General features: G+C 34.0%; 1 protein-coding gene across 1 annotated transcript; it reads right to left on the reverse strand.

The window, feature by feature from the left end:
- Positions 1-17,953: 17,953 nt before the first annotated feature.
- On the reverse strand, positions 17,954-23,089 carry LOC131078801 (pectinesterase). The gene is made up of 2 exons (XM_058016564.2): positions 21,873-23,089; positions 17,954-18,873 (listed from the first exon to the last, which is right to left on the reverse strand). The coding sequence occupies exons 1-2, from the start codon at positions 22,963-22,965 to the stop codon at positions 18,179-18,181; spliced, it is 1,788 nt and encodes a 595-aa protein (XP_057872547.2). The 5' UTR covers positions 22,966-23,089; the 3' UTR covers positions 17,954-18,178.
- Positions 23,090-23,402: the final 313 nt, after the last annotated feature.

Here is a 23,402-nt window from a genome sequence, read left to right on the forward strand (position 1 = left end):
ATATTTGAAAAGTTACATTCATATTTTGGTTAACATTCAAAACAGATAGAACCATCTCGTATTTTGAAAGATCTTTGATCAGATAAACTCATATTTTGCTAATATTCTCTCAAATATATAAATCATTATGTCATATTTAATTTTTTTTGAGCTTATCAACATATGACCAATTATCGCTTTCAATGCATGTTTCAATCACATTATGATCAATTCACTAGCATTTGAAACAAAAAATAAATTGTAGCAACATTACTCTATGCTCAGTTAATTTTACTCTACTTGTGCATATATACCTTTGATAAGCTTACATCATCTTGTGATTGTATTCTGATTTAAGAACTACAATTCATCATGCTTATAATTTACTTTTAATTCTCAAAAGGTATATATGCACAATGGCATCTTCAGCAGCTACCTCTGAATCCATAGAGCCTCCACTATTGATAATTTGGTAAGCTAAATTATCAAAGCTTTTCAATATAGAAAGCTTTTATGCTCTTTTTTTGGACAGTTCATTGCTCTTTTGCATACCATCCTTTTCATTACCACATGCATCCTTTTTTCATAGCATAGTACAAAAGTAGATGCATACTATATACATACCATAGCTTGATTACATAGTTTACTAACACAAGCTTTACATTAACAAGTAAGGAAATATATGAGCTGCTTCCCATTAAAATTAAATCCTCTATATTCATATTATTTTTTGTAGGCAAAAAACCAAGAGTATGTCCCTACCCCTTTTGCAATTCAATCTATCAATGTTGGGGATGACCTTCCTTCAACATTGCTACAAGTTTTGTCATTTCAGAAAATGCAGAACAACACATATGATACTAACAGACATAAATTAGTGTTATCTGATGGCAAATACACGCAGTTGGCAATCTTGCCTTCTAAATATGCTACCCTGATAGATTCAGATATTCTAAAAATAGGCACAATAGTCCAGTTATCGAGCTATACATGTCGATACATATGGAACACAAGGTAGGAAATCAACTATGATTATTAAATACAATATGTTTCAGCTTTTTTTAATTTCGTTTATGTATAATTAACAGTAATTTAAGAAGAAGTCTTTTGTTTTCACAGGACTATTGTAATACTTAGTCTGGAAGTGAAACAAAGTGATTGCCCATTCTTTGGTAAACCAGAATATATATTCAAAGAACAACAACCAGAAATTATGTCTGAGGACAGACCATCAACATCTAAACGGTCACTTCAGTTTGCAACTGAATTGCCATCCCCACAAACAACAACTTCTGAAAATATAAGTCCTATCAAAACTTTGAATCCATACCAAAATAAATGGACAATCAAAGGGAGAGTTACTCATAAACGACCTATTAAGGCATATAGCACAGCCACCAAAAATGGCCATGTCTTTAGCTTTGACATTGTTGATTGTGATGGTTCTGAAATTAGAATTACATGTTTTGATGAGATAGCTAAGTTACACTCTAACCGTGTGGACATAGGTTCACATTATATTATTTCAAAAGGATCTGTTAAGGAGGCAAATGCAAGGTATAACAACTAAACAGTCATTTAGAAATCACCTTGTTTGATACATCCATAGTAAAATGCTGCACCAACGAAGAACAAGCAGATCAACAAAGTCCTCCTTTCACGCCCATTAGTGAATTGTTTCAACTAACAAATAACACACTGGTTGACATAATTGGTCTTGTTCTATATGTTGGAGATATCATTCCTATTCACAGGAAAGATGGCAGTCAAACACAAAAAGGTGTGGTGAAAATTAATGATCTATCTAGTTCAACAATTGACATCAACTTATGGGGCCCAATGGCAGAACAAAAGGGCTTGGAATTGAAAAATATGTTGACCAATGATAGTGTGATTATCCTTGCTTTACGTAATGCTCGTGTTGGCTATTTCAATGGGAAGCTTGTAAACATAACAACTGCAACAACATTACATATCAACCCAAGTTTTCTAGAAGCAGAGCTTCTAACATTAAGAGGAAAGGACCCTTTGTTGCAGAAACTATCCACATAGATGGCAAATATACTAGAATGACAATTTATTCAATCCGTGAGTGGATGAGCATCAAACCAAAAACAATTTAGACAACATTGCTAGCTGGTCTATGCTTTGTCAACGCTAATGACCAAAATTTCTATTACACAGCTTGCCCACTGATAATCAATGGAAGGCCTTGCAAGAAAAAATGTACACAGGAAGCTGATGATTCTTGGTTCTGCTCTAGATGTCAAATGAGTATGCAAGACTATAATTATAGTTACCTCTTGCCTCTAAAGTTGCAAGATTCCACAGGTACTCTATGGGCCACTGCATTTGATGAGGGTGGGAATCACTTGCTACACAAAACTGCAAGACAGCTCTATGCACTACAAAATGATGCAACAACAACAAAGACACTTTCCTCAGTGATCAAGGCAGTACTGTCACGTTACTATTCATTCACACTGTTGGTTTCTACTGAGACATACAATTCAGAATCCAAGATGAAAGTGACGGTCAATAAATTTGCTCCTGTTGACTTCAAAGCTGAGTGCCATGCACTGCTTGTAGAAATTAGCTACCTAAGTACAAAGACTTAAAATTATAACACATCTTTTCTAATTATTAAACTTTGTAGTTTACAATACAATTATACTATTAGCTAATTTTCATCTTTAATACTTTTACCTATACAAACAATTACGTTTAACAGAAACAAGTGTGCTTCTATAAATATCTATATGGACATTTCTTACATCTGCCAATTATCTCTTTGAAAGTTTTTCCTCTTGACATAAGTTACTTTCAGTCATACTTATTACTTTTAAATGTGTTGACACTATGTTATTTGCAAATAAAATATACATATATGCACGTATATTGTTCTTTTTCTGGTCTAATATCTTTCTATATAAGAATATACATAACTATATATAAGTATTCATAGTTATAGTTTTTTTGAAATACACGTGTAGTTATATATGTGCATATGTTCATATACAAAACTTTGATTTTTTAAATTATATGTATATGTACATGTGTATATGTGTACATACATTTGTATGCATCAGAATTTACTATAGTTGTGCATACCTATATTACAATCATGCTTTTCAAAACACAAAACAGCTAAGAACAACAAATATATATATATATATATATATATATATATATATATATATATATATATATATATACTATTATTGTTCATAGTGTCAATTTTTGTGATATATACATGTGTAGTTATATATGTGCATATGTTTGTATGCAACACTTCAAATATTTAATTCATATGTGTATATACATGTGTACATGTATACATACATGTGTATGTATCAAAAATTACTATATATAACGCATACCTATATGACAATACTACCTTTTGAAAAACTAAGTTGCTAACAACAACTTGTTTACGCAGTACAACACTACAAAGTCAATTTATGACTTCCCACAACCCACAGATTTCAACTAAAGTCATTTACAAGTATATAAAAAGCTAGACATATAAGTTGAGTCGAGGAGAGCAACAACACAACACAACAAATCGTTAGAGATACAAATAAACACAACAAAAGCAACTTACATACACAACAAATCCTCTAAAATCACATAACCATACATGAAGGAATTTTCAATTCTCATACATTCTTCATACATGCTTCAAAGTTAACTACCTTCAGTTATGAAAATTCTGACATACCTATGCTCTCTTTCAAATATTAGATATCTATCCAGCCTTGCCCTCAAGAAATTGATTTTATCAAATTGAAGAGAAGCCAGACCAATAGAACTTATTATGCAAAGAACAGAGGCGATATCTCCAAGAAATTAAAACTGAAGCGTCATGCACTTCATAGATCTTCCAATAACACAGGAAAGTTATTAGAAACAAAAAACAATGATGTTGAGAAAATTAATCTCAATCAAACATTTTCTATTGCTCCTGAACTTGCTATGAAGGCTGCTTCATTTCAAAATACATTGTCTAATTTCCGCAAAAAGATTGATATGTTGGAGATGACACAACCATGTTCTATTTGCAAAGAAATGTATGTGGCCATGACTATTAAAAAAGTCAATCATGTAGTTGTGTGCATGAGATGTTATGGTGAAAAAGGCCTCCACCGCTTCTCATTATCAAACAATATGGACCCAGGTGAGCAACCTTCTATTTTAAAGTCTCTCTCTCAAGTAGAAGAAATGCTCATATCAAGAATTTCCCCTGTTTTACAAGTAACACATGCAAGGGGAGGCCAATACAAATATTCTAGCCATACAATAAACTTCCCACAAGATATTTCTGATATTGCAATAACATTACCTCGCCATATTAACCAGTTAGAAATTTTAATTGTCCGTAGAACTAATTTGCAAGGTTTAACTTATGACTGTTACGTGAATAGATTTCACGTCATGAATGCATTGACTTACAAAATGAAACATGATCAATACTACAAGGATGTAGTCATTGATCCAGATGCAGTGCTTCTATTGCCAGAGCATAACACTGACATTACAGAGCTGCTGCATGCAGTGTATTCCCTGCAAGAAGATGTTGTTGAAGATACCTCTATTCTACCGAATATTGATAACGAGGAACAAACCAGAGAGAATACTTCCTCATTTATCCCACAACTACCATCATTAATACCTGAACTTGATGCAATCAAAAACATCCTCCATTTAGATAACAGCATCAACAATGTTATTCCTTGGCCAAAAATTAGTGCAACACCTATCAATGAGTACAATACTGAGGGCCTCCTTTCCATGGCATTCCCAACGCTTTTCCCTACTGGAATTGCTTTACCACTACAACAAAGAGCAAAGCAAGTGCATTTACATGAATATGCTTTGCACTTGATCAAATACTATGATCAAAGATTTGGGCAACATGTTAGCTTTAGATATTATATCTACAATCTCATGATGAGACACCGATCCCAGCAATCAGCTTCTGTCTTCATTAAGACTAATCTACAAGATAGTCTTCCACAAAATCTTTATGGTTTAAAGGAATACTTGCAGAACACACCTTCAAGTGAATTACCAAATCACATCATGCGATATGCAGCCTCATTGCGTGGTACCTGGACATTTTGGAGCAAGTCCCGATGTGACCTTACATCAATGATAGAACGGTTAGGTTCACCTACACTATTCTTCACCTTAAGCTTAGCTGACACAAAATGGCTAGACTTGCATAAGTTATTGCCAAAGTCAAAGTCAGCTACAACACCTAACAATAGAAGATAATTTACCAAAACTTTAAGCAATAATCCTCACATTACAGCTTTGTACTTACACTTAAGATTTCAAATCTTTCGTGATGAAGTCATTGTCAAAGAATTGAAATCTATTGACCACTGGTACAGATATGAATGGCAACACCAAGGATCTGCACATATACATGGCTTCCTTTGGTTAGCACAATCACCAAATGTTGATAACCTTGACTGGTTATATCATGCAAATATCCAATCAATTAAACACTTCTTTGACCAGTACATCACAGCATGGAATCTACATTCTGAAGAGGCTCGCTTGAACAGGCAATATATGCTTGCAATTTTAGATCCATGCCTTGCAGATACAGAGATCATATCCAAATCAGATCCTTGTACTGATTACACTGAGTTGCTCAATGCTATTCAATGACATACGAAGTGTTTAGAGTCTACCTGCTTGAGGAAAAAAAAATCAATCCTTCAATGCCGATGCAAAGCTCCTTGGCCTGAACAACCTGACTCCTCACTAATATTAGACCAGAACAATAACCCATCATACAAACCAGCAAGGAATGATACCCGCCTAAATGTACATAATCCTACAATGCTCGCCATATGGAGTGAAAATGTTGATTGTCAGCCTGTCTACTCCAAAAAAGTAGTTCTACAATATATTTCAAAGTATGCATCAAAAACTAAACAAAAGTCAGAAAGCTATATTGATATCTTGAAACATATAGTTGAATTGGCAAATTCAGATGATACAATCCTCTTGGCATACCAAAGGTTGCTCATGGGAATAGTTGCTGATAGGGACATTAGCGCACAAGAAACTTGTCACATGCTGCTTAAACTCCCATTGATATCTTGTACACGCCAATTTGTAACACTGAATGTTGGTAAAAGAATCTTCCAGCGCATAGCTAATTGTGATGAACAAACTCAAACGATGATATCTTACACCTCAAACTACATGAACCGACCACCAGAATTAGCAAACCTCACTTTGCTTCGTTCAACCCAGCTATATACATACTCTGACCACCGTAAATCATGTAAATGGATGAAAAGAAAGCTACCCGCAATTGTAAATGTCTACCCACAACACAAATCATTACCTTTAGAAGAGGACAACAGTTTTGAAAGTTTCTGTTGGACTGAATTGCTTCTTTACAAACCATTTTGAATTATTCCTCTACATATAGGGAGCACACCTAAAGAAATTATCATAAATTGGAAACATCTTCAAAGTACAGATTACATTCGTTGGCATGTAAATGGTTTTGAAGAACACATTACCATAGAAAATGGTGAAGAGCTACAAATAGAAGATATTCATCAATCAACTCAAGAAGGACTATACGAATGGGAGTTTTTGTCACAAATGGGGGCATCAAATAACTTCAACGTTGCTACTCTTCAACTGCTTGGCAAACGTGATTTTGATCTACAGTTTGATTGGACTGCTTCTATACCTGATGAACCACTGCATTCAAAAGCATTTAACTTTATTTTAACAGAGAAAAGACAAGCATCCCACAGTCTTGCCAACCCGCATTTAAATGCACCTACTAACTATGAGCTTGCACGAAACCAAATGATTGCACTTGATATTATTAAAACTCATGCTGAACACAACCTACATTCTTCACCATTACGATTAATCATTCAAGGCACTGCAGGTACTGGAAAATCATTTCTAATTGACTGCATATGTAGACAGTTAAATTCAAATATAGAACATGCACAATGCCCTTTGCTTGTACTAGCACCAGCAGGTGTCTCTGCATATAATATCCAAGCAACCACAATCCATGCTACCCTTCGTATACCCATTCAAGAATACAAACCCTTAACAGGCCATTCTCTATTAATGTTTCAAGAACAATGCAAACACTTACATTACATTTTAATAGATGAAATGAGCTTTGTTGGCCCTTAGTTACTCATTAAGATTGATAAAAGATTGTGAGAACCTTTCCCCAGTAGACAACATGAATCATTTGCAGGTATCTTAGTCATTTTGGTTGGTGATCTTGCACAGCTTCCACCAGTTATGGATAGGCCATTATATGCATCGCACTCAATGGCACTAGCTCTATGGCACACATTCAATACTGTTGTCACCTTGGATATTCCATTTCGTCAACAAGGCACGAGTTCTTCACACATAAGATTCTGTGAAATATTACTTAACATCCGCAACTCAACACCATTGCAAATAGATTGGGAATCCCTCCAGTTGCGGTCAACCCATGCTTTGACACTTGATGAGAATAATCACTTCAACCAACAGAAGCATTTGTTTGCAACAAATGCAGCTTCAAGTGCACACAACATAAAAATGTTAACACAATTGCACTCGCCCATTGCACATGCAACAATAATCATCACACATCAAAGAGATAAGAAGGCACACCAAGAAGAACAACTAGCATTTGAAATTCTTCTTTCTATAGACCAGGAAATTATGCTTATTGCAAATTTATGGATAGAAGTTGGCCTTGTAAATGGTGCTTTGGGCCAGATCAAACAAATTGTCTACGATCCAAGTTCAAAACCACCTGATTTGCCAAAATATGTTGTTGTTCTTTTCAAACATTATACTAGCCCTTCATGGGATCCACAAAATGCAAAACATGTCCCAATTGCACCAATTACTAGAGGAAATTGAACACAAATTCCACTGGCAATGGCATGGGGCATTATAATTCACAAATTACAGGGGTTGACATTAGACTTTGCCACAGTTGACATCGGAAAAACAGAGAAACAAGGCCTAACATTCACAACCCTTTGAAGACTAAAAGCAATTGAACATCTACGTATACAACTAGACTTCACTACCAAAGGTACTCCCGATTGAAAGGTGCAACATCAACAGTACTTCGAAAGATAGAGGAAGCTCGCTTGCTGCAACTTTCACACAACATAGAACAAGCATACCTGCAGATGAAACATAATCAGGTATGCGAATCAAATCTTGATTATGTTTTCATGTATTGAATCTCTTCTATTCAATGTATCAACAAAAAACAATATTTCTACTTTACATGATCAACAACACAATGAATGACTGTGGAAGTCTAGAGCACTTTTGCATCCCCGAAGCCTGTAATGAAAAAGGTACACACATAACACCTGCTCGCTATTCAACGATTCCCTACATTTCATGTACTAGTACAATATTCTCTCTGCCATTTCACTTCTTCAATAATTTTAATATTAACTAATAATGCACTAATACAACATTCTTCTTTAACTGCACCTCTTCCATTTTACAGGTTTTACACTTTATGAACATTACCTTTCAAAACAAAAAAAATCCAATACACCAAGTTCAATAATTTAAAGGTATGTAACACTCTTTAGATTTTATGTCCTCTACTTTCAAGTATCTTGCTTTGTTCATGTTCTCTAACTGTTCACAGTTTTCACCACTTCTAGTGTGCAACAGACCTATTCAATTTTACACATTTATTTGTGCTTATGTTCCCTCACTCTGCCACTCTTTAAATCGATTTGTGTACTTCCAAGGTTCGGTTTTGCTATTTACAGATGTTTATTCATTTAAGTTTATAACTTTGTTTTAATCTTTTTGTCCCCACTGATGCGCACCAATGCAGACTGTAGGATTATTACTTTGGTTATGTTATTTCACTGTTTGTGGACGTGACTACTTTCACTCTCCAACCTCTCTATTCACTTTCACAGGTATTTGCAATTTGACAATTCTGTTGTTAATTAAATTCTAGTTTAAGTTACAAATATTTTACTTTGCTGATAGTACCATAAAATCTAATTTGTTTTGTTGTTGTCAACAATACTTTGGTCCACATTTTTGGCTCTGCAAATTTCCACATATCCCAAGAGATGATGTCTTTAATTGTTTTGTTCTTGACACTATGCATGAACCGCAATGTTCTTTATTGCCAACATTTCACTCTGCAATTTTCACTCTGGCAATATTCGCATAAATTGGTGACTTGTTTTCTCATTGCAAGTATTTTGCTAGTTACGTTTGCTTCTCCTAGTGACTATTTTACTGGGCTTCCTTGTGAGCTTAACACCGTTAATGGTTTGAAGTTGCAAGGTAAGGTTCCGTTTTACTTAAAAAATAATTGTTTCGTATTGCCTTTTCTTTATAGTCTGTTTATTTTCTGCTACCATGTGCTTGCAGGGTTCCTGCTTTGTTTCTATTACTTAATTGTTTGTCACTGTCACTACTTGCAGTTTGCAACCAATTTCCAAGGCTATGATGTCTATTGCAAGCAATGAAAGGTTTGAATTTGTAAAGTAGATTCTTGTATTATTTGTTTTCAGACTCCAAAGTACCTATTCTTTGCTCAATGTACCTCTCTTTGCTCACTGTTTATCATTACACCATTCCTTTACACCTTCAAATTATTTTCATTCAATAAATAAGCTTTCAGTAAAGAATACCATCACATCCAACTACATCATTGGTTTCACGGTATGTAAACCTTGCTTGCTCATTCAATCTATTGAATTCTCAATGTCACCTTGCAGGCTTCTTACTTTGTTCAGGGTATGCTTTCTCAAGGTTTTGAATCTGTACCTTTTATTCAATTCTACATTTATTGCCTTCTCTCTCTAACACCCATCCCGACTTTCAGGTTCTCTTCACTGCAAAGACAACTTTCCATGAAAAAAGATCAGGTAAATCCTTTTCACATTACATAAATACTCTTAAGTTCCTTTCACATCTTAAACAAAACTTAATTTTTACTCTCTTTAAATTCACTGCAGAAAAACTACCTCACAACAAAGAAGTACTCACATGCATCATACAGGACAGTCCAATTCTGCAATTACACATTCATCACGTATTATATTGCTAAAAAATACTATCTTTCAAATTTTCAAGATTTTCAAAGTTTTTAACTTCACCAGATTTTTATATTATCCAAAACTGACATATATAAATGATAAAATGATGCAGGTATTTCACCATAAACATCACATGCAATTCAACAAAAGGCTATATAACATGCTGGTCTTACCAGCATGGGGGATGGAGGGTGGATAAGAACAAGACTCTGGGTCCAAGAAAAAAATTGGTTGGGAACAATATAGCCTACAAAAAAAAATGTATAACTATATTCATAACATATTCTTCATGTACAACATGCTGCATACGCCAGCATGGGGGATGGTGGGTGGAAAATTGTAAACTTTGGGAACAACCATTCGTTGGGATATGTACACAAATAAATGACTCTTTCACTTTAATAAAATTTCCTTGTTTAGTTATATAATACACATCACCTCATGTCTCTTTATTTCCCTAACTTCTCTAACCACTCTCATTTATTGGACAACCTTACTTTATAAAAATCAATAACACTGTCATTCAGAACATCATGCTACTCATGTCTATTTGTATAACTCTATTGAAGGCTTCTACCGTTAACTAAATTATATCGCTCATTCATGCTCCTTAACAATCACACCTATCGGCCTCCCATTGCAGGCACTTCCCCTGCAACTGCTAGTTTATGTTGTTGGGGGAGTTTAGAGGATGCACATCAAGTGTTTGAAAAATTATCTAAAGCAATTTTGGTGTCATGGAACACACTGCTTGTTAAATACACTTATAAGATTATATGGAAACATTAATATGTTCTAGATTAGTACTAAGAGTGGATGGGTAGGCAGATGAATTTCTTTTGTCAAAATTTTGAAGGCATGTGCTAGTTTGAGGGAGATTCAATTCGGGAAGCAAGTTCATTGTCATGTTATGAGAAATGAGATCATGTTTGATTTGCTTTTGATGACAACATCCCAAAGAACAATGAAGCTTGTCCATGTCTTGTTTTGAAGAATTCCATGAAATACTGTAATCTCTTTTAAATGTTTTCATTGAGACTTTTCTACCTAATATTGAGTAAACATAAAATTCTATAGATCTTTCACCTTTAAATCAATATTAGACCATCCTCATGCTAGATCCCAAAATATCTAATCCTCTTCCTATAATATATTTTACTTATAAGGCTAGGGTTGTCAACATATGAGTAAAATGGCCCATCAATAGAATTGTGAAGGATTCTAAGATAACTTGTCAAGGGTGGCTTTTATCTCCTATGTTTTGATCTTATCTTAGAATGATGAGGTTGTTCCCAAGGATATTGGAGAAAATGAAATAATGAAAGCCAAACCCAACTCGATGTCTTAACCCCAAATACTATCACAAAACTAAGGACAACTAGCAATAAATAATCCATATATAATTGACTCATCTAAAATATTTCTATTGACTATTCACTTGAGAACGATTCCTTGGTTATATCTATAGTGATGGGTGCATATGGAGGACTGCCAACACTAAACTAATGCTTAAAATATTTTGATTTAAAATATGAGATTGGTCAAGTGGGAAAAGAGATTGGTTCCTATCAATTGGTCTATAGTCATAGATGTAGGGAAGAAAACCATGATTGAAGCAAAAAATAATTAATCTGGGCATACATACCATCATATCACAAAAACTGCATAGATATCTTACTTAGTTATCCAGACCAAACTACATGAATCCACATAAATCAAATCAATAACTATTGCAAAAATTATAACATATTAAAATGTTGTCACATTTATCAAACATTAATTACATTTGTACCAACAAGTGTGGCAAGGAAGAATCTTTATAATAATGATAGAACCCCCAAGAAATATATAAAAAATAATTGAGAGATTCCCTATAATATGATATCTATACATGCACATTACCTTCGATGAACCCTATGAAACTATAGTCATCCCACAAGTAGACAAACCTTAAGTTGAAACTTGAGATAAAATTTTATGCTTGTGTACCTCTAGCAACCATGAAGAGAACCAACATCTTAAAAATAAACAAAATCTACCAACATATATGCATAGGAGGAAACCCTAAATTGCAAGAAAGTGTAGCACTCAAAACCAATCATGGAGGAGATCACACCAAAATAAATTCCTTATGTTGCTGGAAATCAGCAACACTGAATGTAGGTAGCTGAGATGGGAGGTAAATTCAATGCAAGTTGGTGGGGAAGATGTGCTAATTACATTCATTGTAGTCATCTTTTGAAATTACATTGTCACAAAACAACAAAACATAAATACATTCACAACCAACACTATATGAGGCCTTTTTATTTAAATTATTAGGACATAGTGCTACACTATTACAAGCATTGAGTTTTTTAGGAAAATTGTGTTGAAATGAAAAAAGTGATTAAATGTGCTCATAATATTAAGATCAAGTTCTATATGATTATTTAATAGTCCAGGAACAAAAGAAATCATCTAGGGCTACAAAATCTTGGAGAAAATAGGAGGTCTACCTAACAGAGAATTTAAATTCTTAGCTCTCAAAGAGGAAGGCATAAGAATAGAAACATGTTTCTATGGTTGAGTGATGTGAGGGGAAATGATCACCAAGGTACAAGGAGTTAAAGAGGATCTCCTTAAATAACCTACTTTGAATTTAAAATATGCTTTGAATAGGAAAACATCACAAGGTTGTAAAGGTCCTAGATGATTGGTTTGAGGAAAATTTTACATTTATGCGCTATATAACTTAAATAATTCATGGAATTTAGCAACAAAATTCCTAACTTCACTCTGAATAAGTCAAATCCAAAAACAAAAACAATTGTGGTTTTCATTGACTTAGATCCAACTTGGACTATCAAATTAATTGAACCCAAAGTAGACACACACACACACACACACACACACACACACACACACACACACACACACACACACACACACACACACACACACACACACACACACACACACACACACACACACACACACACACACACACACACACACACACACACACACACACACACACACACACACACACATATATTTCTTTAATTATAACGTTGACCTTGCTAGGAGGATTAACAAGAAAACAATTAATGGTCTCCTCATTGAAACAAGTAAGTATATAAAGACATCAATACTCTTTATCATAGGATATATCATTTTCAAGAAAATATATAAATGAAAAGATGATATCACATGTCTGAATTGGTTAAGTGTGGAAATCAACCATATTTATCATCATATTTGATTTATTTTTATGATAAAGAAAGGTTGAGGTAATGAAGTTAGTAGAATGTGATAGAAATGGATCTGTATAAATTTATAACTATTAGTTTGGTTTGGAAATTCACTTGTTAGCACTTTCATTTTTATTGTGAATCTAGATAGCCCCAACATTGACATGTTTTTGCTAAATGATAAGTATGTATACATTTCTTGGTATCATGTCTAACAACAAGATGAAATCAACAAAAAAACTGTTGAAAGCTAATCAATTGAAAGTTGTTTATTTTTAAGAAGTATAATAAATATATTTTAATAGCTTTTGCATGATAATGTATAAAGAATCAAATAGTTTTGTAAACTATCCACACTTTGAAGGTGTTATAGATGAGACCTTAGGAGTTTGTGACATAGTAATTATACTACTTTGTTGGTTGAAAGGTTTATTTGTTTTATACTTTCTAGAGGGTGAAACACCACCTTGGTTATCATAGTGATTCAACGAGGATAAGCCCCCATACTAGTGAACAATTTGTTAATATTCTTGTAAAGTAGTGCATAGATGTGAAAAAGAGTGATAATTCATTAAAAAAATTATGTTGAACCATTATTTGTAGGTTTTCAATGAAATATCATTGGAAATTAGAATCTATGAGCACACAATGGATTTATGAAAATAGAATTTGGTACCTCAAAATTAAAATAGTGACTTTCTCAACAAGTCCTTGTTTATAATGGACCAAGACAATAAATGTGACCTCATTTTTTTTTCTTATACACATGGCTCAATATCATTGAATTAGACAACATGGTGGATTTTACCCTTATTCTATTGTCTTTTCCTTCTACAACTACCACATGAGATCCTCTAGAAATAAATATGATATCAAAACCCAACACAAATTTATTCTCCTATTTGTTGCTATATATATTCTCTGTTTGATAAGTGATTGAAGCCACATTGAGGTGTGAACATAAGCATAAGTATAAATTTACAAAAAAGAACAATTTTGGCCTTTCAGACCAAATTAAGAAATAACATGAGACTAATTAATTAAAATGGTATTCTTAAATTATTAGTAACACCTATTTGGTATATGTGTTATAATTTTATGGGTTGTGAATACTTATCCACATCTAAAATTACTCCCTTATATAGGATCACTTATTCTATTTTTATGTTGACTAGGACCCCTTGACTTGTACATGTGATAACAACGATTGTGATGGTGGGAATTATCTAGATATTAATTATGATTTGGTACAAATACTAGTGTATTTTAAATATTTTGAATGTAGATGCTCTACTTGTACAAGTGTTAATTAAGCACTAAATGAGCACCTATCAAGAATGTTATAAAATATGCAACCCATTAAGAATAGATATTACAATACATATAATATTACTTACTACGCATAATATGACTAGATATTCATCTCAAAATTCTATGATTGAGGCTATCCAAGCTCCCCTTTTTTTTCAAATCTACTAACAAAGTGAGCACAAATCTTCATGAAGGCTTGTAGTATATTAAAACCTTAATCTAAAATCAATACCCCCATTAGAAATCTATTGAATTTTATCATTAAAGATATAATTAACAATTTACATTTGGGTGTGATATCTTTTGGGCTTGTAATTATATATATATATATAGTTGGAGCCAATTTTATTTGAAGGGGTTAGAAGTTTCTGGTTCCATTTAATAAATTTTAAGTTATTATTGTTTGGAAGTAGTTAAGATTTAATTTTTTTGCAATAATTCTCCTTGCAAGTAATTTGGTGGGGATATTTCTTAATTCTATTTGAATATTATTGTCTTCAAATGTTTCTATTGTAGCTTGTATAATTTTTCTTTATATCTTAGAGAAATAGAAGAACTCATAAGAGTAGGAATATAAGTAGTAAAATCAAATGCCTACCACACAAGAGATGGAATAGAAATAATTGTTATAGTGCCAAAAGATAATAAATATAGATAGCCAAATACATCCAAAAAATGAGAAGACCTTGCTATAAAGACAAGAATCAAACCCTAAGACAAATTAAGATCATGACAAATTTTTCAGTCACTGATACAAAAAATAATTGACGTGAGCAACCTAAATTAACAAGTTTTGAATAATTCCTAAGTGAAACTAGTAAGGTAATGTACCATTTTCTCACAAGAAACTCCCTTGTGTACAACTTAAGGAGAATGAAAAATATACAAAGATGTGGTATAGGTCATGAAAACAAGACCATGTTAGGTACCCATGTACACATAGATATATCACAAATGAAAAAAGAGAAGACATTCTAGAGAAAAACTACTACTCAAAAGAGAGAAAAACATGAACAAAGGAAGGAGTCAAGATGACTCCCAAGGACCACTTCTGTCATAGATACAATAGATGTCCTTTGGATAGGAGAGAAAAAATGTGAAGGACTAAGAAGCCTCCAAAAACTATCCTAAAAGGAGTAGGAACATGTAGATTATTATGAAGAATACTCTTGAACCATGAAGTTTAGCTACAAATAACTAACAAAGAATAATTGCTATGGTGTGGAAAGTGAAGAACCTCCTCCACAATTAGGGTAACTATCAAAATAAAATGTAAAAATATACATGAGTGATCCTAATGATACTAATTGAAAAATGACCAAATGGCTAACCAATGCAATAACCTAGTAGTCCAAGATACATATGGCACATCAATTTGCATAACTGGACCTAGTACCACTACTCAACCATTACATATATAATCTATAAATTAAAAAATATAGGTTCTATTTGTCTCAAAAATAGTGACTAACTAGGGATGGAAAATTACATTCATAAATAGGAATACATATGATCTCACTCTGGATAGAAAATGAGGAAACATTAGCACTAATAGTATGCTACTGTCATAATGCTAACAAAAGATAGGTAAGACAAGTCCACTGAAATTGTGTAACACAATGTAGTGTAAGAAGATGAAGAAGAAACAATAGAAGATGCATAAGGTATTACCTAGAAAAATAGTGTATGAAAAGAAGACACTCACATGAAGGTAGACAAGTTTTTTATTACAAATAATAAAACACACAAAAAAAGATTCCTCATGGTACTTTATAAATTAGTGAGTATAATAATGACATAACATGATGCTCTTATAGTGGTGAACTTTCAATTTTCATGAAAATTCTCATATGGTTTTGCACCTATTTTGAGAGAATTACTTAATGCAATAAACACATCAACAAAGGACACATTCTTGTTTGAATTTTGGTTAATTTTTAATATTATTATTTACCCTCATTACACTTTCTATACATTTATCTCCACTATATCCACACAAACACATATCTTAATACATTCATTATAATTACTCATTTACTACACCTCTACATGCACCTATTCTCAATATTCTATTTCCTCCATTCTAGCATCTTTTTGTTCTAGATCAATTTAACAAGTATGGTATCGATTCCACTCCCATGGATTTGACCCTTAAATTTGTAAAATTCAAATTCAAATTTCATTTATTCCCATCCATTTCACTAGCTACTATGACTTAACTAGTAGACATTTTCATAATGTATTATATTTCAAGGCATTGAATTGCATTCATTTATCATTTTTTTACATTTGAGCATTATTCACATTTAAGAAAGGAGGATGCTAGACCAATTCATTTGGAGCTCTAAAATAAATTCAATTTTACAGTATCTCTAGAGATTGTTAGCCTTGGTGTTTTCCATGATCAACCAAAATGGCAAATCCCCTTAATACCACATATCTCAATTATACTATACATATTTTTTCTAAATTGTAATGAAAGCGTTGTATAAATGCTTGGTGGTTGTTATAGGCAATATCCAATAATTGATTTTAGGAAACTTTGATAATATTGTACTAAATATACATGACCTTGATTGGACCATCATTTTCTTTGTTAATTATATGTTGGAGTTGAAGTTAAGTAGGTCCCCTTGAAATTATGAAGTTTTCACATAATATAAGGCTATGTGAAAAAACAAGCGTCAATAGATTAACAAGATTGACATTATGCAAAATAATTTATAGAAAATTTGAAATACCTCTTTTAAACTAGTTTCTTTTTACACTTCCTAACCACTAATGTCTATCTATATCACATTAACTATATTACTCATGTCTATCCCCATATTCATACCTATTCTAGAGGTTAATCTGTCAAAATTTCAAACTTTCGTTTGTTTATAAAATGGATGGACTGGAATAGCTTAAACCACACACACTAAGCTTAAACTTCTAGGCTTAAAAATGTTAAACACTCAGAGTTGACTGACATTTTCTAGACTTAATATGTTGCTTAATATATGTGGTCACACTAAGAATACATTTTTAGACTTAAAAGTATTAAACACTCAGATTTGACTAACCTTTACTTAGTGTGTGGGATTTAAGGCTACCTGGATGAACCGGTCACAATTATGAGGAAGGAACCCTCGATTGGTTAAATTAGAATCCATTAAATGGTATTTTCCAGCAAACATTTTTGTTCTCTATTTGAAAATGCTTTCTAAAATCCGCTGTTATCATTCATCAATATTTAAGGGAAATTTTGGTGTAAAAATTAAAACGAACTTAGTCACAAACATGTTCTTCACACTTAGGAACAGATATACATTTCAACGCATTCTCTCATTCAGAAAAGAGCAATGAAATTATTTATGGAAATTGGTCATCCATCCCTTCTCCAGAACCAGATTAAACTGTCCATAAACGGAAAAAGAAACCAAGCAAAACCAATTATACGATACTTAAAGTATGGTCAAACACTAACCTCTGGACATGCTATCAAAGTAGCAAAACAAATGAAAACACAGACTTCTTATAACTTCTACACACCATTTCTTACGTTGCCGTTAACTATATAAGACCTGAAGAATACTGAACACCTGTAGATGGCAACCACGAATTTCCTTGTATGAATTGACCCACAGTAAACCGGCTTGCTTCCCCTGATGTCCTGATCACATGGTGGCCCCGCCATTTTACTCTATTTGCAGTACCAGCACCGGGGCCATAATTCTTGTATTCTCCATAATAGAGCGTATCCAATGCAAAGTTTCCGGCCCATTCATACCAACCGGCGGGCTGAATCAAATCGCCCAGGTAAGACTGAATTATTACAGTACGAGAATACTTCCTCCATGGCCTTCCCAGAAAAGCCTGGAACGATCTCTTCACAGCAAGAAACTCAGGGTCTGCTAAGAGCCTGCAGTTGTGTATGGATATGCCCGTGTTCTGATTTGGGTCCTCTCTGCCTTGAGCTGTGTACACTATTTTTTGCTTTGGTGAGGGCCTACGTGCCATGAGATTACAGTTCTGAAGAACCACTGCGGCATTGCCAAAGATGAAGTCTACAGTGCCATGGACGTCACAATCGCGGTAGAATTGGCGAAGGGAGTGGACATAAAGAGTGTCCTGGAAGCCCTTAATACTACACCTGTAGAATGCCGAGAAATCTGATCCCACACGAAGGGCCACTGCCTGGTTTTTGGCTGGTCCTGCCGTGTTCTGGAAAGTTATGTCGCGGGCGATGAATTTCTGCCCCGTCACAGCTGCAGTATTCATTCCAAATTAGTATAGCTCTATTGTTTACTCATCAATATATCACATCATAAGATGTAAAGTGCACTGCTGGTTTTCCTCAAAAAAAATTCTTTTGGATTTAAAAAACTATATGGAGTGCTGTTTTCAGCCACTTCCAAAATAAAATAAGGGACAAGATATATTTGTGAGAGTACCCAGCTAAGATTCCTAACCTCAATGGCTGTCATATGATAGTTATTTTAAAAAAAGAAAAAGGAACAATTTAAAGCTGCTAAATATATTAAATCTCATTTCAATCAATTGCACTATTAATTGTTCCGAAGAGTGAGTTTAAATTGGTTAAAGGAACAATTTAAAGCTGCTATATAAGTTAAATCTCATTTCAATGAATTGCACTATTAATTGTTCCGAAGAGTGAGTTTAAATTGGTTAAAGAATGAAGTTTTTGTTGAAGATAATCAAAATTGATTTTAAAGGGGACATTTAATATGAAATTTTATGAAATGAATTTTCGTTCTTTCAAGTTGACTTTTAATATGGAGGTGGTTTCTAAATAATTAGATTTCTAAATTGTGACTTTTGTCAATGAATCACTGATTTGCATATAACTGATTTGCACATGAAGTTGAATAGTTCTTAATGAGCCCACTAGGGATCAACTTCTATTGAGTGCACAACTTTGACATCATAAAGGATGAAGTTGAGATTGTACCTCTTGCGAATTTGGTGGAATGGATACCCCTCAATCCTTGGCTCTTAGCTAAAGAGGTTTCAGCATGGCTTGTGCTCACATATTGGGTACTTAAAACAACTTTGTGGATGAAAAATCCTCCATAAAAATAAATAAATTGTCACTCTTGATTTTCCATAAGTGATTTCTAGTTTTGTTGTTTGAAAGGAAAGGATATTAGTCTCATGATTATATTCACAAAAAAATGTACTGATTTCATGTTGATACTTATATGAACAAAATACTTATAAATGGTTCAAAATATAAAAAAATATATTAATTAAATATTTAAATTTTAAATTTATAAATTTTAAGTATGATAATTTTATTTCTCTCTATATAAAATTAAATTTAATATAACCTAGAAAATAAGAAAGTATTGAACATTAAGTTATAATGAATAATAATATCCATTTAAAATAGGGTATATTTATTTCAAATTGTTTGTAAATTATCAAAGACAATAATAATGTGTGGATAGAAAGAATATATCCATTCAAATTGTTTATTAATTATTTTTTTAAAAATCAAATAATAAACATATAATAATATTAACTCATATATTGTTTCATATTAAATGTGTATATATATTTTAATTATATGTAACATATTATATTAAAGTAGTTAATGATATTATTTGATATGATCCCGTGACGCAATGGTAAGCTACACACGTCCTACTTGGGAAGTCTTGGGTTTGAGCTTGCTCGAAGCCCCCACCATCTATTGGATCCCTCAACCAACGAATTGGTTCAAGTCAAAAGGCGATGACGTAGGCTGGCACATGCAAAATGGAGGCCATGTAGTTGAGACCAAACAAACAAAGTTGCTAATGTGGAGGTGTTAATGCCTCTTCATTCGGCGACAATTGTTATGGTGTAGATGGAGGAATGAGGAGGAAGGTACATGTTCGAATTGGTGAGGATGCTGCAGAGAGATAAGGGTGCCATTTGGAGTGATAAGGAGATGCCCAAGAAATGAAAGAGAATTAAGAGATCAATACCAAACAAATTAGGGAGGTGTTAATGCCTTAACAGACCAAAAAATGTAACCTAGGGATGAGGTCTCCCATTGTAACCCCACTGGTTCATAGCTCCAATCAAAAGCAATATATGGAACCAATTATCAATAAAAAAATAATGATATTATTTAATATTAAATAATATCATGATTTTTTTTATCAAGATTCAATTGTGTAGTTTTTGAGTCAAACTCAATGACCCATGTTTCATGACTAGTGGTTCACAATAACAAATCTCTCATGAGAATGAATGGTCCACTTAGCACTCATTGCATCTAAGTGATGCTCACAAGGACTTTCCACTTGTTGCATCTAGGTGATGCTCACAAGGACCAATGTTTCATGAGTAGTGATTCACAAGAACCCATCTCTCATGAGAATGAATGGTCCACTAAGCACTCATTACATCTAGGTAATTCTCACAAGGACTTTCCACTCATTGCATCTAGGTGATGCTCACAAGGAGTTTCCACTTGTTGGGCCTTCCCAAGAGGTCACCCATCCCGGTACTACTCCAATTCAAGTGCGCTTAACCATGAAGTTTCCTCCAAGGTTAAACCCACTTAGCTTGCAACTCAATTTGCAAAGCAAGTGTCGTGCCTTATGAACCATTCATTATACAGTCCCTTTAGCTCATCAATTGATAATATTTTCTACCTATCAATTAAATAATATCATTAACTTATTTAATTTAATATATTTATATAAAATATAAATTTAATAAAATAGTTTAAAAAATCTTTAAAATGTGAAATAGAATCATTTAAAAAATTTTAAAATAAAACATTTTTCTAATGAAATATTTTCTCTTTTTTAGTTGAAACAAACAATCAAATGAAATGCATTTTCTTTTTCCCAAAGTGAATGGAATAAATCTATCTTATTTTGGGAATTTGATTGTTTCTTTAACTTTAGTTAGGACAAATGAATGGGGAGACAATTGCTTATATCTAAAAAGGGAAGTATAACAAATGGATGGAGAGATTAAGTGCGTATATTATATCTATATCAAGAAATATTTAATATTTAAAAGTTATATAAAGATGACTATTGAATTCTATTGTGATCTTTTATGAAAGCTAAAAAGACAACCATGAAAGAGATGTAACATTGGAGCACAATCATTAAGCATAATCCACGATTCAAAATTATAGATATTTTAGTGCTTATCAGTATTCGACTACTTACTAATACGGCGTTCGATATCCAATGCACTAGAAAATTTTGCAATTAACAGAGGAAAGGAAAGAACTTACCAACAGTTGCACTACGAAAAGTTGTGTAGCCATCATGAACGTTTCGACTGCTAGTAACGACAGTCAGGTGTTTGCCGTCTCCAATGAACATGAGATTTGGCTTCTTCTTGGGAATGTCCACATTCTCCTGATACATCCCTGCTTTAATGTGGATCACATATCTCCTCTTGCTCTTCTCAGGAGCTGCATCCACAGCCGCCTGAATACTGCTATGATGCCCGCTCCCGTCCGCCGCAACCACAGCATTAATCCTCATCCTATGTGCAGGAGCCCGTAAAAGCCGTCGATCTTCCGCCGACATCCACGACGGATAACCCTCCTCGTCAGATGCAATGAAATCTTCTGACAACAGGCGGCGCCGCCGATTGGAAATGGAATCTGCACTGCCCAGAGTTTGATTTGGTTGGGGAGAGAAATGGCCAACCATGGCAAGAGAATTGCTCACCAAATTCGACACGTAACTCAGTGGACCATTCAAGATGTGCTTGAGATTTCCTTTGCAGAGTTGGAAGCCCTCGAGACACGTGTACTGGTTTGTTATGGCCGCACTCAGCAGCGTCTGCAGCTCAGCGGCGTGTTTCGGCATGGACCAAAATGATGTGTTGTGCAGATTTGACAGCGTGGCGTTGAGCTGGTCCAGCGTGTCATCGAACATCTCCATACAGTCCTGGAGAGCACCGCGCTGCCTGAAGTCAAGGTCGGGGCTATAAAGACTGCGAGCATGGGCTATCACTTTCTCGACTGCTAATACGCCCACACTCACAGCAGCATTCACGATCTCCATGGAACCTGCTTGACTGGACAGCCCACGAAAACTTAAAAGACTTGAGACACACAATTCTGGATGAAGCGTGCTGCTGCACGCCTCTTTCACTGCATTTGAAGTCGAATTCCCCCATCCCAAACGATTTGTTCTCACACCTTTGTCTCCCTCTTTATCATGCCCATGAACTCCAACTGCGAGGAAGATAACGGCACCGACTATCAATACAGAAGCCAATGCGGTACCAAGAATTCTCTTGCTACTCGTGCGCTTGCCCAATTGCTCTGATCTACTATTCAGCTCATCATGATTTACACTCACCGAGCCCATTCTACTAGAAACCCACTACGCTAAGCCTCACTGCCTCAGAACCCTAAATCAAAACAAAAATACATCAAAAGATAACTGAGATACCAGGCTTGGGAATAGCTCTCCAAGACTGAATGGAGATGTTCGATGACACATGGACTTATATAAGAAATCTGCCCCTGTACAGCAGTACGAAAAATGGCAATAGTAGGGGGCATGGCATATATTGTTTGATAGAGGGGTTAAGTATTTTTCTTTTGGGTACTGAGTCTTTTCCGATTCGGCTTAGAGTTGTGTTTCTTTGGGTAATCTAGGTGTTTAGAACTAATACCATCTCTGTAAGTAACCTAACCTCTTGTCCCCTCGGTCTAAAGCAATTCGTTGATATTATTCGTCACATGGACTTCTTTTTCTAGTGACAATGCCTTGCACTGGATTAAAATTTGTCGGCAGGAAGA

Source organism: Cryptomeria japonica, chromosome 2, assembly GCF_030272615.1.
Source record: "Cryptomeria japonica chromosome 2, Sugi_1.0, whole genome shotgun sequence".
NCBI classification, from domain to species: Eukaryota; Viridiplantae; Streptophyta; class Pinopsida; order Cupressales; family Cupressaceae; genus Cryptomeria; species Cryptomeria japonica.